We start from the raw sequence: 17049 nt of genomic DNA on the forward strand, positions 1-17049 counted from the left end.
GCACCGGCTGCTCCTTCCCTCTTCTTGATCGTGCGCCATGGGCACGCAGAAGCCTGCAGCCACCTACTAGGCCCCTGGCCACCTCCAGCTACAGTCCGAGCTCCACGCCGCCAAGGATGCGAGGCCGAGGGTGCTGCTCAAATCAGCAAGCAAGCAAGCAGCACGGCAGCACCTGCTCAGCTCTTGCATCTTCGAACAGAGCAAGCAAGCAGCATGGAGCATGCCTATATCCTCGTTCTACTTGATTTTCCCCTCCCTTCTCTATATAGCATTAGAAGCACCTGCTTGCTTCCAAATTTCTCGCGCGGGCAAGCACTAAATCCACCACTGCAATCTTCAAGTCCATCAAATCGACGCCCTCAGGTACGTCGCAACGCCCGAGCGAGGGCATAGGGGAAGCGCCTCGCACCACGACTGGATGCAGTGAGGGCGTTGGCCCGGCCGCAGTAGCGACGCAGCACGGCCTGGAGCAGGGGCAGGTGGCGGCCTGGGGCTGAAGGAAGAAGCAGCAGCTTGCCGGCGCAACGGAGGGACGAGGAAGGCGTTCAGCATTGGGAAGATCGGAAGAAAAATGGAAGGGAGGATACGTCTAAGACGGACGACGTTAACGGCATTTCCAGTCGAACGTCACGAAATGTTATTTTCAGTTGACGGTTGAATCTTTCGATGGTATTTTATAGGACGGCAAACTTTCAATGGTATTTTCCAGATGTGGTGATCTTTTGATGCTATGAAACCAATTTTCCCTTGCGGAAATAGTCGCATGATGATATGTTTTGATGAAATCAATTAATGAAGTAGAAAATAATCGTGTTGATTCATTCATCCAGAACCAATTGGAGGGGAAATTACAATTGCATGGGAGTCATCATGGATGGATAAAGCTCCCCAAAGTGACATGGAGAGACGCCTGATGGAACAACTAAGAGAAAGCAAGTTTACAAAGAATGTTCCTGTGCAGTCTGAGCGGAGAGGATGCTATTACACAAGTATCCCTGCTTCAGTTAAGCATAAGAACGTTTCTGGGGGTGACTTGACATCACTGAACTTGGACAAAGTAATGTTCTTATCATTTATAGTCGACTCATGCATATATCATTCTGGAATTGAACGGTAAAAGAGAGTGCAATTGTAGATTGATTGTCAACATGGTTATCAGTAGGCATGACTCCATTGATTTGCTGCTGCTTTAAACTTCCATATGTGAATCTTACTACCATCTATAATTTGTTTGAAATTGCAATACAATCTGTAAGTAGGTTGTAAATTTCTATCATTGGGTTGTTTGCTCAAAGTAATCCATCCCATAGATATCACATGTACAACAGCAATCGTCATTGAGTTGACATCTTATAATTGATTGTTGATGAGGCTGTTCTACTTCTCAGACAAGCTTGCTGGAAAGTGTTTTGGCCAAAAATTATCAAGGCCAAGAAGATTTACTCTTGGGAGAGCTGCAGTTTGCTTTCATAGCTTTTATGGTACTACAGACAACACTAAATTTTTCGTTAATGAGTTACAGTTCCACTAGACCATTCTCTGATGTATTTGAGTTGTGTAGATGGGACAGTCACTGGAGGCTTTTATGCAGTGGAAAGCATTAGTCAGTCTTCTCTTGAGCTGTAGTGAAGCTGTAAGTACTATGCTATTCTTAATCTTAACCAGCATTGTTATCGTTTCTTCTGATATATTGAAGGATATAATTTTATATTGGGCTTCCTTTTACTCTACAATGTTACTGGAACATATTTATTCTTGTGGTGAATACATGGATTATGATTCCTTTATCACCTTGGAAAATGTATTGGTTTCATATTTTGTACATCAGTGATTTGTATTGATGAAGTTGAGAGACCATGCTTCCGCGTGAAATGTTCAATTGCAGTCCATAGCTGTTTTTAAGTTTCAATACCTCATTAGCAACAATTAGGCCCCCTCTGGAACAAGTTCTATGTCTGAACTTCTAACTCAGTGCACATCTTGATAAAGCTAAGTCACTGTACTTCTTTATGAAATTTCTGCTCAAATTACATGATGACTGGTGTATGTTAGGTTTTAACAGTTCATACAGTCGCCATCGTGGTTCAGAACTGTAACCCCACCCACACATTAAAAAAAGTCATGCCTAGTATTATAAATTGGATCCCAAAAATCAAGGTTAGAAAAACTCAGAATGAAATTCAAAATTGATAGAAGACCAAATTCTACTAGCCAGGATCTTGCTTTTTGAGATCTAACCACTTTATTGGTGTGGTTTCCCTCTTGATTTCTTTCTTTCTCTAATTATGATATGGACAATTCGCGTGCTTGTTTGACCCTTTCTTTTGTTATCCCTGCAGCCTCTTCATACAAGGACTAACATGTTTGTAAAGGTATTAACTAGCCACTCCATTTTTCATTTCTGAGCTCAAGCATGTGTTTACTAAATTATCTGGGATAATATATCAAACTATGTGGACCTAACAGATTTCTATCTGCTATCTGCTTGTGTTCCATTTAGTTTCTAAGGACATTTTACTATCAACTCAAGCATGGGTTTCAACGTACCCAAGATTCCAGTTCCAGAAGTGAGGATGTGGGCAACTCCCCGTTTTTGGATGAAGCATGGTTTTCAAGAGACATATTCCTGTACCGTCTTTCCAAGGTAATTTTTTGTTTGTACAGTGTTGACAACAAGATGTGCACATGGGTTAAGATACTATTATTTTTGTCATATCCTTATTATGACTAACCAGAAGTATATGTTAAAAATGGAAATGTGGCGCACTCTAGGCAGAATTGATCATATCTTGAATTCTTGACCAGAAAAGAATATTTAGTTCCTTGTTGGTTGGGTTGTTTCTCTATTCCGTGTGTTAAGAGACTAGATAGGAGTTTTTAGGTAGATTTGTCCGTATAGATATGCTAGCTTTCTATCCATTATCAACTAAGCTTATGCCGTCTTCTCATCTGAAGTTATCTTACATCTGCCCTTAGTTGATCTTCCTTCATATACCCTGATCCCTTCAGGCTGTGCCTGTATTTGACATCAGCCAAGGTTCACAATGATGGTACTGTTTTTCATCAAATCCATACTATCATGGGCCGTGTAAATGGGTAATTTGTCTCTTCAATGGCTACTGTTTTCCTCCACCCTTGAATGTTTTAAAATGCCTTTTTATACCTAAACGAGAAGAAGATATTCAAGTTAACTTGATTTCCTGTTTGATGCATGTCCATATTTCAGATTTCTGACCTCAGACTGCAGAATGAACCAAAGTTTTAAAGAAACACGTTCAAACATGTTTTGAGTCCCGCACTGCTTCCACTGCTGGGCTCGGGCATCGCTTTGTTGATTGCCCCGTCCGTCGGCGTGCGTCTCCACCGCTGGGCCGGCGGGCTTATCCACCGCCGGGACCTTCCCCACGGCGCTTGATGGTGTGGCGCCCTATCTCTGCTCCCCCACCACCACCGCTGGATCATGTTCAGGCCCACTCCGGACAGACTGACGCTAGCACTGCGGATCAAGGTAGGCGTAGGCGGCGCTCGGCCAGTGGCGATCAGGGCAGGGACTCCTGTTCTCAGCCTGGTGAGGATGGTGCTGCAAACCCAGCTGATCTCTCTCTGCAGACGAGCGGGGATGAGTCTCTAGCCGAGACGGATCATCGATCGCTCGCCTAGCATTGCTCAGCATGAGGATGCCCTGGGTAAGGCCTTGGTAATCTCTGTGATCGGGTCTGGCCAAGATGACATGGAGTTCTCCGTCAAGGAGCTGATTGCTTGTCGGTATGAGGTCGACGGGGAAGCGCTTTCTCTTCTCCGACTTGGGCCTGCGAGTTTCCTTCTGGCTCTACCGGACGATGAGACAACAAGAAGAATTTACAATGGAGGACGGCCGATTGTGAGCCCCCGCCTCCATCTACACGTCATGCGATGGACTCGCTTCATGAATTCTTTGGTGGCAAGCTTATCATCAGCGGTGGACATAGAACTCCGGGCATACCGGCGCATGCGTGGGAGTTGTCTACGTCGAAACTGCTGCTCAACAAGTTCTGCTGGATCAGCGGCGTTCACCCGGACACTGCGGGTCGGCGCGACGTCTTCCGGGTGGTGGCGTGGTGCTCGTCCCCCCCCTCGGATCCCTACTGAGATGGATCTCGACATCATCGAGCCTCCAGCTGCTGGTGGCGACGGCTTAGGTCCTGCGATCCAGTTCTGGAGAGTTTTGTGAGCCCAGAAGCCCCTCCTGCTCAGATGGATAAGGGGAATGCCCCTGTTCTGGGCGACACTGTCAGCGTGGCCGCCGATGAATCCTTGGCGGCGGCGGACACCGAGGCCAGCCACCCAGGGGCTGCTACCGCACCGGTCGAGCCACTCTCAGGGATTGGCCATCCAGGAGATGCAGCTGCACTGGCCGAGCCACGCTTGGAGGATGGTCCTTCTGTTCCGGACAGTGACACCCCTGTTCCAGACGCTGCTGCCGGCCTGGGTGCTATGGAGGCCTCGCGGTGGCGACCATCGGGGTCGTCCATCCTGGAGCTGCTGCGCAGGTCGAGCCACGCCCGATGGAGGATGTCTCTTCCCCTCTCCGCGTGTACTCCCGGCAGAGGCGCCGTGCCAGGGCCTCCTCTCCACCGGCAGCACCCGATTCCCAGGTGGAGTCATCCTTGGCTACTCCGATTCAGAGGCTATCAAGGGTCTGCAAATCTGTGGACAAGCTTCTTCCCCAACCAGTGATTCAGAAGCACTGGAAGAAAGCACCCCTGCCTGGGTCCCTGCCATGTCGAAGTCGTCATGTGGTGGCAACCAAGCCTTGCTTGCCAGGGCCAGCTGTGACAGATGCCCAGAAGAGTAATGAGGCACCTTGGATTTGGGGAGCGTGAGGTGCTTGACCTAGCAGCGCAAGACAGTTACAGTAAGCTTTACAAGCCTTTGCTCTCAGACTCCCACGTCTCTGCCATGGCTGCTATTTTTGGCTGGACGGTTGGGGAAGGAGATGAAGTGCGCTCCACGGAGGTCCTTGCGATGCTGTAATCTGGTTCTTTTCTGGTCGGCTTTTTTGTCTTCACAATGAATCCATTCTCTATTCTAATTTGGAATGCACGCGGTCTTAATCAGAAGGATCGTTGGAATTCTGTCCGGGAGACCATTCTCTCTAGTAATGCTGATATCGTTTGTCTCCAAGAAACCAAGGTTGCCGACATGTCACAGCGCCTGTTCCTCTCTGTGTTTGGCACTGCCTCTGACAAGTTCATAGCCCTTCCGGCTGATGGAACCAGAGGTGGGGTTCTGATTGCCTGGAAAGGATGCTCCTGCCAGGCCATTGCCACAAGGGTAGATTCCTACTCAGTTTCAGTTCTGTTTGCCGAGCAGGATGGTCGTAATTGGTGGTTCACTGGGGTTTATGGACCTCAAGGAGACGATGAGAAGGTCCTTTTCCTGCAAGAACTCACGAACATTCATGCTCGATGTAATGGACCTTGGCTGGTAGCAGGGGATTTCACCCTCATTTATCAAGCTGCTGATAAGAACAACACGAACTTGTATAGAGCAATGATGGGCAGATTCAGATGCTTCTTAGATGATATGGAAGTAAAAGAGATTCCCTTGTTTGGTCGAAAATATACATGGTCAAATGAGAGGCGTTCCCCCACTTTGGTCAGACTGGACAGGGCGTTCTGCTGTGTTGAATGGGAATGCATCTTTCCAGATTCAGTACTTCAAAGTACGACGGCAGGCGTATCTGATCACTGTCCCCTCATCCTTGGTCTCAAAGTGTGTACTGGTGGCAACCGTCGATTTCACTTCGAAAACTTCTGGACAAAGGTACCAGGCTTTCTGGATGCTGTTAAACAGAACTCGGAAGCACCTGTGCGGTCCAATTGTGCAGTTGAGCGCCTATTTCTGAAATTACAAAGGCTTAGTAAAGGTCTAAAAAATGGGGACAGAGGAAGGTCGGGAACATCAAAGCCCAACTTGGGATGGCCAAAGAGATCCTCCATCGACTTGAAATTGAGAGAGACTCTAGGATGCTGTCTGAAAACGAAGAGTGGCTGCGCAGGAAGCTCAAGCTCCATTGTCTTGGTTTGGCCTCTTTGGAGCGTACAATCGCCCGGCTGTGTTCTAGAATTTTATACCTCCAAGAGGGAGACGCTAATACAGCTTTCTTTCATCAGCAAGCCAGGTTCAGGAAGAAGAAGAATTTTATTCCCAAATTGCAGGATGGTGATCAACTAGCAGTTTCCCAGGAGGAAAAACAGGCAGTGGTGTCTAATTTCTATGATAATCTCCTTGGTAGAGCTGAGGATCGGAGTTACACAATTGACCTTGCTGAGATTGTCATACAGCAACATGAACTCTCAACTCTCGATGCTCCCTTCCAAGAAGACGAGGTGTGGGCAACCATAAAGGACATGCCCATGGATAAGGCCCCTGGACCGGATGGTTTCACAGGCAGGTTCTATAAATCTTGTTGGAATATCATCTAGGGTGACCTTCTAATGGCTCAGATGCAATCTATCGAGGTCATGTGTTCAGATTCAGACTTTTTAATACGGCCTTCACCACTCTTTTGCCTAAGAAGCAGGATGCTACCCAAGTTAAGGACTTCCGGCCAATAAGCCTGATCCATAGCTTTGCTAAGCTTGTGGCCAAGATCATGGCTAACCCGCTGGCCCCTTTACTCCCCTCTCTGGTCTCCACAAATCAGAGTGCCTTTGTGAGAGGATGTCGTATCCATGATAACTTCATGTTTGTCCAACAGATGGTAAGATTGCTGCATAAGAACAAGAAAGAGGCCCACATCCTTCTCAAACTAAATATTTCTAAGGCCTTCGACTCAGTTTCTTGGTCGTTTTTGCTGGAAATTTTAAGTCGTGGGGTTTGAACAGCGCTGGCGTGATCTTTTATGTCTGCTTCTGTCTACATCCTCAACTCAAGTCCTAGTGAACGGTGAGCCAGGGGAGATTATCCATCATCGACGTGGTCTTAGGCAGGGAGACCCCCTCTCCCCTATGCTCTTCATCATTGTTATGAATGTCCTGAATTCCATGATAGAGTACGCTACAAGGGAACACATGCTGAAACCTTTGGCCATTCAGCAGGCCTGGCACCGGGTTTCTTTTTATGCGGATGATGCAGTGGTTTTTTGAGGCCTACTAGGGATGATTTGCATATATTCAGGCAACTGCTTGATCTCTTTGGGCATGCCTCTGGGCTTCAAACCAACCTGTCCAAAAGCTCAGTCTCCCCCATCCATTGTTCTGATGAGGAAGTGGCCCTCACAGCTGACATTCTCTCTTGTGCCATCAAAGAGTTTCCATGCAATTATCGTGGGCTGCCTCTCACTATTAGTAAACCGACCAAGGAGGTTTTATTGCCTCTTATTGACAAGGTGGCAGATTATCTCCCTGGATGGTAGGCTTCTCTAATGAACAGAGCTGGAAGATTGAAAATGGTTCGAGCAGTTTTGACAGCTGCTCCCATTTATCATCTAATTGCCATGGATTCACCGAAATGGGTTCTCAAAGCTATTGATAAGAGAAGGGGATTCCTGTGGAAGGGAAGGGAGCAGGCTAATGGTGGCAACTGCTTGGTAGCTTGGGAGAGAGTGCAGCGGCCCCTCGAATATGGCGGCCTTGGAATTCACAACCTAGAGCTTCTGGGGTGTGCTTTGAGGATTCGTTGGCTGTGGGCAAACAAGACTGATCCATATAGGCCATGGGCTGGACTTCCAGTAAATGTCCCCCGCAAGGCCCAAGCCCTTTTCAACATTGCGGTCGATGCAATTGTAGGTAATGGTGAGCAAATTTTGTTCTGGACAGACAGATGGCTGGATGGTCACACATTGGCTGAATTGGCCCCCAGCTTATTCAATTGCGTGCCCAAGCGAACAGCCAAGCAACGAAGTGTGGCTCAAGCTCTTCAGAACCGCAGATGGGTGGATGACATCAAAGGTGCTCTCACAGTTCAAGTCCTTATTGAGTATCTTCAGTTATGGGATTTAGTGGATGGAATAGTCCTACAACATGAGGTACCAGATCAATTCACTTGGAAATTAACCCAATCTGGGTTATACACCAGTAAATCTGCCTATGCTGCCTTCTTTGTGGGAACCATTAAATTTGGTCCCTGGAGAAGGATTTGGAAAAGCTGGGCGCCTCCTCGTTGCAAGTTCTTTATCTGGCTGGTTTTCCACAATCGGTGCTGGACGGCGGATCGCCTCGCAAAAAGGGGTCTGGCGCATCCCGAGGCTTGTCCTCTATGTGATCAAGCGGAGGGGACTATTCACCGTGTGCTGGTAGGTTGCGTGTTCACCCGCCAGGTCTGGACATTGATCTCCAGCAGCTGGACATTTCTATGGTGGCACCTGATCCCTCAACATCTCGCTTCTCCAATTGGTGGTGGAGAGCAATCTCAGCAGCTCCCAAGGAATTTTGGAAGGGCCTCAATTCCTTGATTATTCTGGTCGCTTGGGAGGTTTGGAAACACCAAAACTCTTGTGTGTTTGATAATGCTAGGCCTTGCATTCAGGAGGTTCTGCGGGCTGTCTGCAATGAAGGCGCCCTTTGGTGCAGTGCCGGAGCAAGAAAGCTCCAGGAGCTCTTGGTTAGGTCGCCAACCTTGGGCGTTTAGACCCCGAAGGTTTCTGGTCGTTGTTTTTGTAGATGGTGGCGCATCTGTTTAGTTTTTAGTGTGTGGGTGTGTGGGGTTCTCTTGTACTTGAGTAGGGTCTAACCAGACTCGTGTGCTTTTTTTTTCTACCTTAATGGAATGACACGCAGCTCTCCTGCATAGTTCGAGAAGAAAACATGTTTTGAGTATGAAATAGTTTGCCTGAAAATGTGCTGGTGACTTCACAAATTGGTTTACATGCACTTTCTGATTTCTCTTAGTTACTGTTTGCAGGATTTCTTTACAGTAGTATTTGAAGCCCCCGTCGTCGATGGAGACCTTCTATCATGGGTTGGCATTTCTGAACGTTCTCTTTGCTTACACAAATTTTGCTAGCAAGTCTGTATTTTGCACTTGAATTTTGCATGTAAACTGATAGCTTCGTATTCGGTGATTTAATTAGCATGGGCAGAACTAGCTAAATGGTTACTGTGATCCTTAATGTGCAAAATGATGAGAAAATTGGTTTCAGACATATTAGTGTAACTGTAGGATATCTCTCAACATTTCCATTCCATGTGCAGGCTAGAAAATTAAAAGCGCTTCTGGAGACTACATTTGGATGGGATCTTGAGGACAATGCAGTTAACCTCATTGATGAAGATGACGAGGTAATTTGGATCATGATCACAAGCGATATCACCTCTCTCTTACGACACTTTAGTGAAATTGTTATTTCAATCTGAGTGCAGTTTGCTCCTGTGGTTGTGGAAATGGATGGGTCATAGGCTAAGGAAGTCAGATTCCTTGAAATCTCCGGAGGGCATGGTACGCTTGGATGAATGCTGAAAACTTGCAATGGGTCAACCTTTTCTACTCTGATCCGTATTTTAAGTCATGCACACAATGTTATTAGAATCTTACAACTTTTGGTGTCTATAGGCACATGGTGCTGCGCTGATGTTTATGAAGTTTTACTGCCTGTAACTTGAATGATCGATTTGGTTGCCAGTTGGCAACTTTTCTGAAGATGGATATTAGTAGGATCCTTTGTATAGTGGTCCCGTGGTATCTGCATCAACAACGGTGTATCTTAGAACCTGATAGTGTGCTATGTACCATGGGAAAATTTGTACTTACAACTCACGTAGTACGTAGAGAGGGGGAAAACAAAGATGATTCCCATTGTAGGACTGGAGTGAACCAACTGAAATTGCGTTGGGAGTAAATCGAGTTGACATTTTGTTCAATGGGTTATTGAGGGTAGTAAAATAGACATCTATTTAATAAAATAAAGAGTGCATTCGCGGCTATTTTAACTAATTACAAATGGCGTCTAAACAAAATAATTACATATGGAATGCTGGTACAATTTTGGTTGGAAAATGTTCTGATATGACAGACATAAAGTTATAATGTCTAGACAAAATGTTCAGATGAGCTTGCTAGCTATGTTTTTTTCTTTTAACTCCCAAGTTTCATGATGACATTGGAATGTGATAATGTGGATTTGTCAAATCTTTGCAACCTTTTAACTAGGCCTCACCAGTCACCAATACTATGCGTCTGTTCTCCCGAAAAACGAAAAACGCGTCTCTTGCGGTTGCCCCACTATTCTGTGATGAACGGATACAGGTCGCATATTTTGGATGGTTTCGCGGTAAATCCATCTCGCATGTGCCTGCCTACAGGGCCTAGTTGTAATCTTGTGCTGTATCTGTTGAAAAAAGCGGTGCAAATGGAATCTAGTTGTAACATGCATGTGGTGTGCCCTCATTAACCTCGGGATGTGGGTAATTTAGGGGGCGTTTGGATGCCACGGGCTAAACTTTAGCCCTGTCACATCACACGTTCGAATGCTAATTAGGAGGATTAAATATGAGCTAATTATAAAACTAATAGCAGAACCCCTAGGCTAAATCGCGAGACGAATCTATTAAGCCTAATTAATCCATCATTAGCGAATGGTTACTGTAGCACCACATTATCAAATCATGGACTAATTAGGCTTAATAGATTCGTCTCGCGATTTAGCCTAGGGGTTGTGCAATTAGTTTTGTAATTAGACTATGTTTAATACTCCTAATTAGTGTCCAAACATCCGATGTGACAGGGGCTAAAATTTAGCCCCTCCTGGCCAAACACCCCCTTATTTGGAGGTCTACACTTTGACAGCAGAAGAGGGTGTGGGATGGGTGGTGTGGTGTGATTATGTGCACGCTGAGATGCTTTTTAGGGTTTAAGTTTTTTTTCTTTCAAACACGGTACACCTCTGAGAGAGTATGCTGGCAGATTTTGAGATTGATGAAATCACCATAGGTGACTCACTGTTAATGGCCATGTTGCATACACGGGTGTAGCCAGGAATCCCGTTTTTCCATTGTTAGGGGGCCCAGCAGTGCTAAGTTTACTCAAGATTTGATCAAATTTAAAATTTATAGTGGAAAATTCTAAACCATAGGGGGCCTGGCCCCTGGGCGCCCCCCTCCCTCCGCCATTGGTTGCATACCACTAAAAGAATAGCACTAAAGACCTGTGTTAAGTTTAAACTTGAACCCGAGTAGCAGTGGTGTAGTCAGGAATTTAGCTCATGGTATTTGTTGTAAAGTAAAAAAAAAGAGCAAATTTCCTCAGTGGTCCTTAAACTTGTCTCAAGTTTAAACCTCACTTAAATTTTTAGTAGATGAGAGCCCGGAGCAAGTTTATGAGCGTGGATGAGAGCTCAAGACAAGTTTAGGAACTATTATGTGCATTTTGAAAGTACCGAAGCAAAGTTTATGGACGTGGATAAGAGCTTGTGACAAATTTAGGGACTGTTATGTGCATTTTGAAAGTACCGGGATCAGAATAATAGCTTGGGATAAGTTTAAGAATCGTTTTGTGCATTTTGAGAGTACTAGGATCGGATGAGAACTCAAGACAAATTTAAATACCGCAGGTGAAATTTACTCTAAAAATTATGCGATGCAATATATAGGGCCATAACATCTTAATAATATCAAAAGTACAACGATGGCCTACTAGCCACGTCACCTTAGCCCGTGTGCACCTAGCTGTCGTGCCCGCGTTGCGTGGATCGGGGACGGCAGGGTGGCGTGGCCCCAGGAGGAAGAAGGTGCTTAGTATGATAGGTGGACCTCACAAACGGTATCTGACAGAAGGAGAAAACGGTGCTCATCCCGTCTGTTGCAATGTCTCCAACCAAATAAAAAATTGGAACGGACCCATTCCATTCAACCAAACATGAAATGGAATCATCCCATCCCAAAAAACTGGGACGGGATCGTCCCATCCTACATTGTCTCCCATCCAAACACAGTTTATTTTTGATTTCGCTTGACAAGTTACTGAGTTGAGCTCCATTTAGATCGGTGGAGACAAATTTGGGCTAGATCAATACTCATATATACTATGTATAATAAGTTTTTTCACCAAAATCTTGGGTATTCACGTGCCCTAGCTACGCCTATGCCGGGTAGGTTGGTTCCACCGTAAGGAACGTTTAAAGAGTTTATTTTCACTATCGTGTGCTCTACACTAGCAATTTCTTCCTTTTCTGGTGAGTTATTCCCATGTACCACTACTTATATTGTTGTAAGTTGTCCACTGGCTTTGATTTTTGGTACGGTATATATGAGAAAGAAATTGTCTTGAGTTTTTTTATTTATTTTGTGTCGATTATAGCAGAATTTGAGCTATACTTATGGCTTGTTCTCCACAAAAGAGAAAAATTGGTGTTCAATTGTCATAAATGTGAAGGTTGGAAGGATTATTATTAATATTTTCTCTCCAGTTTTCTAAATGAAAATATGGCCAATTTAATGTGAAGTGCCATCATTCAATAACTGTATCTAACAGCTCCAAGTAAATTTGTACTGCATCCTTTGAAATAGTACACTTTATGCAGTAAAAATATCTGAGTTGTTTAACCATATCTTGATGCAATTAACTAGGATAACACTCTACTTGGATCTAGAAAAGAAAATGGGCATTGCATTGGGATCTAGAACCTCTTGTTTTTGCGAGTAAACCTGCTCCTCCAGCTTTGTGCCTGCAGGCTGCAGAGCAACAAAGCAGTAATTTAGTGGCATTTGGTAAGAAGAATTTTTACAGCTTGCGCCGCATGTACTTTTTCCAGGATCCACATGCACTGCATGATTCACTTCTTGAAGTTTTAACAGTTTAATCTCTACATGGAGCATGTCCTTACGTCTCGCCTTTGTTACCCACAATCGATCATGATTCTCTCTGCTGCACGGCTTATTATATCAGTTCTCGGGGTTTGAACAATACAGTAAACCATATTGATCAGAAATAATGGGAAACATGTTGCACTACTAATAAATTGTAAACCTTTCAAAATTTCCAGTATTTCACATAGGTCCTCTTTCTTTTGTTTTCAAATAAATGGCTTGATTGAGGTATAGGTAAACCGTAAGTGTGAGCACGTATTATCTAAAAATAATCAAGTTATTAATGACTGGACGAAACCAAGAAATAACCCCGTAGTGGCGATACCACATCTGTTCAACACCCCCACCCCCATTAAAGAGGTGTCTGGATGAGTGAGATTCATGAAGAAATTTTGATGGTTTAGAAAACTTTGTAAGACCGAAGAAAATTAAGTTCAATCATTAAATTTTTAAATTTTGCACGGTTGTAGAATCTCTGCCAATATATTTCTGATAATTTTCATAAATAATTTGTAACTTTCATCTTGTTTTAATTTGTACTCAAACCTTTTCCATATTGTCAATTGTTACAATATCATATAGAAGATAGGGGAAGTATGAATAACAATTACTCCCTTGAATAATAATTACTCCTTCGTTCCAAATTGTAGGTTGTTTTAGCTTTTTTTAGTTCATAGATATTATTATGCATGTAGATATAGTGTATGTCTAGGTGAATAATAATATTTATAAACCTAGAAAAGTTAAAATGACTACAATTTAAAATAGAGGGAGTAGGTAGCATAAAAAATGAGAGAGATCTCTCAAACTGAACGGCACCAGCATTACTATTGAATCCTTTGATATATAATCTTTGAGACCAATCATAATGTCTTAAATGCACACGAGTGGCAATCTTTCTTGTCACTGTCCCATGATACCAACTGGCCGTCAATTGGGTCCCCTGTGCCAAACTTTCCAATGTGGCGCGATTCTTTAAACCCCCCAAAACCAGGAACTAGCAGTATGACCTAACCAATTGAGTGACATCCAACAGCTAAAGAAAAAAGAGACAACTCAACTTTAAGCCAAAACCTATATGTGCAACCAAAAGTTGATTGGTCACATTTGACTAGAACTTTTTAGACTGTAGGGAAGTTTGCATTTAGCATTGTGGCGCAACTGTCTGTAGTTTTCTTTAGTTCAACTTTCACCAGAAAGATGAAGAATAGAGGAGCGTCTCATGAACAGACGGGGACATATGTAACCCCATTTGACGTTGCAAACCTGTTATGGATATATTTGTTTCAGCTTGAGATTGTAAAAAGCAGCTTGTATATTGTAACAATCTACAATCTGGGCGGATCAGATTGTTCGATCGTAGCAATTTATCTATGGATTATATTGTTACAATCTGGAGTGAGAAGTGGCTTGCTTATTTCAGCTTCCGATTCTAAATGCTACAATCCACAATTCCAAGCTGAGATGAAGCCTACATTTTAGAATGCTTTTAGATATTTTTAGTGTTTTGCAAGTTTTCATTTATTTTCTAAATTGAGCTACTGAAAAATATATTATTGTGTTGCATCGATGGATGGATTGGATGTATGGAAATGTGAGAGGGATAATAAAAATAGTATAGAACAACATAATAACTCTAACTTCAGAGTCATTTGTCAAACAACTTGGAGGACTAGATTTTGTACAACTTTATTTCCGCGACAACAAACACAATAAGCATAAGTTACCATGTTTTAAAGAAATGAGCATGTAAAGAAAATAAAGCATAAATAAACATCAACACAAATTGACACCTTTATAATTTTTCACTATATGAATCATACATCGATCATCCCCATAAACCACAGTCCACAGCTAACCACATTCTTTTTCATATCTACAACCTATCTAGTGTACTGTATTAGCAACTACACATTCTCACACAAGATTGGAGTCCTATGGCCTATTGCTGACTTCAAGAATATGCAGGAAAATAAACCCTTCAAAATAGTTACTCTTGTTGTCTATGTCCCTCTTGTGGCACTAGTATATGTATCATGAAGACACTGAAGGATGAACCCCACCACAAGTCATCCTAATCCAGTGCTATTATGCCTCCCAATTCCTTCAGCTTTACCTCAAAAGAAACCCCACAAGCCCATTCAAATCATAACACTTTGAGAGATTCTTTTCCTGGGCCACAATTGACTAGTTACCAGCAGCCTAACATGGCTTCAATTTAAATAGGTAGCCACAAGCCCAGAGCCCGAGGCAGAGCCTAGTATTGAGCCATCTGGTTAAGATGAGACTGTCAATATTTTAATGCTAGATTAGGCAGAGGGTTAGACTGTAGTGTAAACACTGTTAATGCAGTAGGAATAGTAGTACTTGGTCAGGAATAATGTATCATAGGGCTAACGTGGTAAAGTTGTTAAAGTATTAACCACCCCTAAGAAGTCACACCCATCCCACCTTCATTCTGAATGTTACCATTTGATTTCAACTTTTTCACAGCTTGCGTTTAAGTTGCACAAAGCATCCTTATATTGTCAGAATTTATTTGCAAGTACACGACATTGCTGTGGGTAAACTTGGTATTCAAAACGATATCGAATTTGTTTTATTTTAGTTTGTTGGCAGTCCTTCGCGATTGATTCTGTTGTATTAATACCGACCTTGACATCACTTATATTTGTTGGGAAACAAATCTTAATAAGACTCGAACACAACAAATGGAATGCAAAAGCACTTGCAATTTCTTTTGAAATTATCCGTCTCTTTACAATGGGGTAGGGCTCCCCTTTTATAGTGACCCGGAGGTCATTTTACATACCATGAATACCCTTTCTCACCTACTACATTCCTAGAATATACTATACATAAAGATTTTTGGGGTAACTTTACAAATTGAACTCTCCTACCGAGTCACGCTTATCACGCTCCCTAGCAGTCACGCTAATCATGCCTCCTGGTGTTCACGCTTCCCACGCCTCCTTGTAGTCATGCTTTTCACGCCATTGTGTCTTTAACCTCGTGCTGGAAAACTCCTTAGCCTCGTGCTTGAAAGCTTCTGAGCCTCGTGCTGGAAAAGTTGCTTAGCTTCGTGCCTTCAACCTCGACGCGTATAGCTCAGCAATGACCCTGAGTAGAAAAACAGGGTAAGTCATTTCATATCTTAGCCATTAGCAAATGATCCTTAGCTTTGAGATCAAAACAACAGAGAAGATGCGAGGTCAACATGGTTTTCATGCCTGCTTAGATCCAGCAAGGTTAAGTGAATTTGTACAATAGTCTTGATTTTGCGAGGCTAGTTGGCTCTTGCTGAAGAAGACAGTGTCTTTTTGAGCGATTCCCAACAATATTTGCCAATAGGAGCCATACTTGAAATGGCAATCCATAAAAAACGCCAACACTAAGATCAGGTAAAAGAAAAAAGATATACTAAAGGGATAACAAAAATGAGAGCTGTCCATTCTGAGAAATCAAACGGTGGAAACAAAAAAAGTACCGTGAAGTACCTAAAGAGAAGTACTATGAAGTACCAATTTGGTGGGACCAAGTACAAAAATAGTGAGAAATTACTGTGATACCCTTTTAGTATGTGTAAATCTATTTAATTCTTATTTAAAGTAAAATAAGAATTGATACTTTAAAACTATTGTAACAAAGCTCAACAAAAATACTTAATAAAATGGATCATGAGGAAATTGCTTGACTACAAGGAATGTTATTTTAAATGATTCAAAAGAGAAGAGATTGGATATTCTCTTTTTCCTTGGTTTGCTGAACCTACCAATTTGCCAACTCCTTTGTTTAGGGATGACTTCATCAATATAAATGTAATTTGTTAACCCTTTATATATGTATCTGCACTTAGCTCGTAGTACAAAAATTGCATCTAAGAGGGCCTCAAATGTGAATGTAAAAGTAAAAAGGATCGACCATGAATTACCTAAGTAATTAACCCTCAACTCACATAGAGTAATCTTTTAACTTTATCTTGGTTTGCGTCTCATTAATTAATCCTTCATTTTTTTCCTTTGCAATGTGCTGTTATTTTGGAGAGTTGCTCCAGGTCGACAAGCACTAGCTCGTTCATCATCCAAAATTCCAACTCAACGCTTGCTCCCACGTGCATATCCACACAATAGCTTGCAAGAAACAAAGGTGATGGCTGTAAAACCCAGAGGTGACGCTGTAATAAGACGCTACGGTAACTAAATAGTTACAGTACTAAGTAATCTTGTTTAGGCTTATAGATTGTGGCTCGTGGCAGCGGCATATG

The 17049-nt window shown here is 43.1% G+C and overlaps 1 protein-coding gene across 3 annotated transcripts in view; it reads left to right on the plus strand.

The window, feature by feature from the left end:
- LOC101765473 (protein AAR2 homolog) overlaps window positions 1-9915 on the plus strand; it is a 17417-nt gene extending 7502 nt beyond the window's left edge. Inside the window, exons 6-14 of one of the 3 annotated variants that reach the window (XM_004974982.2) lie at window positions 831-1057; window positions 1389-1481; window positions 1562-1633; window positions 2340-2372; window positions 2501-2644; window positions 8887-8943; window positions 9177-9263; window positions 9345-9420; window positions 9535-9915. In XM_004974982.2, coding sequence (XP_004975039.1) covers window positions 831-1057; window positions 1389-1481; window positions 1562-1633; window positions 2340-2372; window positions 2501-2644; window positions 8887-8943; window positions 9177-9263; window positions 9345-9380 — 749 coding nt within the window. In that variant the 3' untranslated portion in view covers window positions 9381-9420; window positions 9535-9915. Of the gene's footprint in view, window positions 1-830; window positions 1058-1388; window positions 1482-1561; window positions 1634-2339; window positions 2373-2500; window positions 2645-3009; window positions 3127-8886; window positions 8944-9176; window positions 9264-9344 lie in introns of those variants that run through there. The other 2 variants (XM_004974981.2, XM_022828744.1) reach the window with 2 other exon arrangements.
- Window positions 9916-17049: the final 7134 nt, after the last annotated feature.

Source organism: Setaria italica, chromosome VII (genome assembly GCF_000263155.2).
Source record: "Setaria italica strain Yugu1 chromosome VII, Setaria_italica_v2.0, whole genome shotgun sequence".
NCBI lineage: Eukaryota > Viridiplantae > Streptophyta > Magnoliopsida > Poales > Poaceae > Setaria > Setaria italica.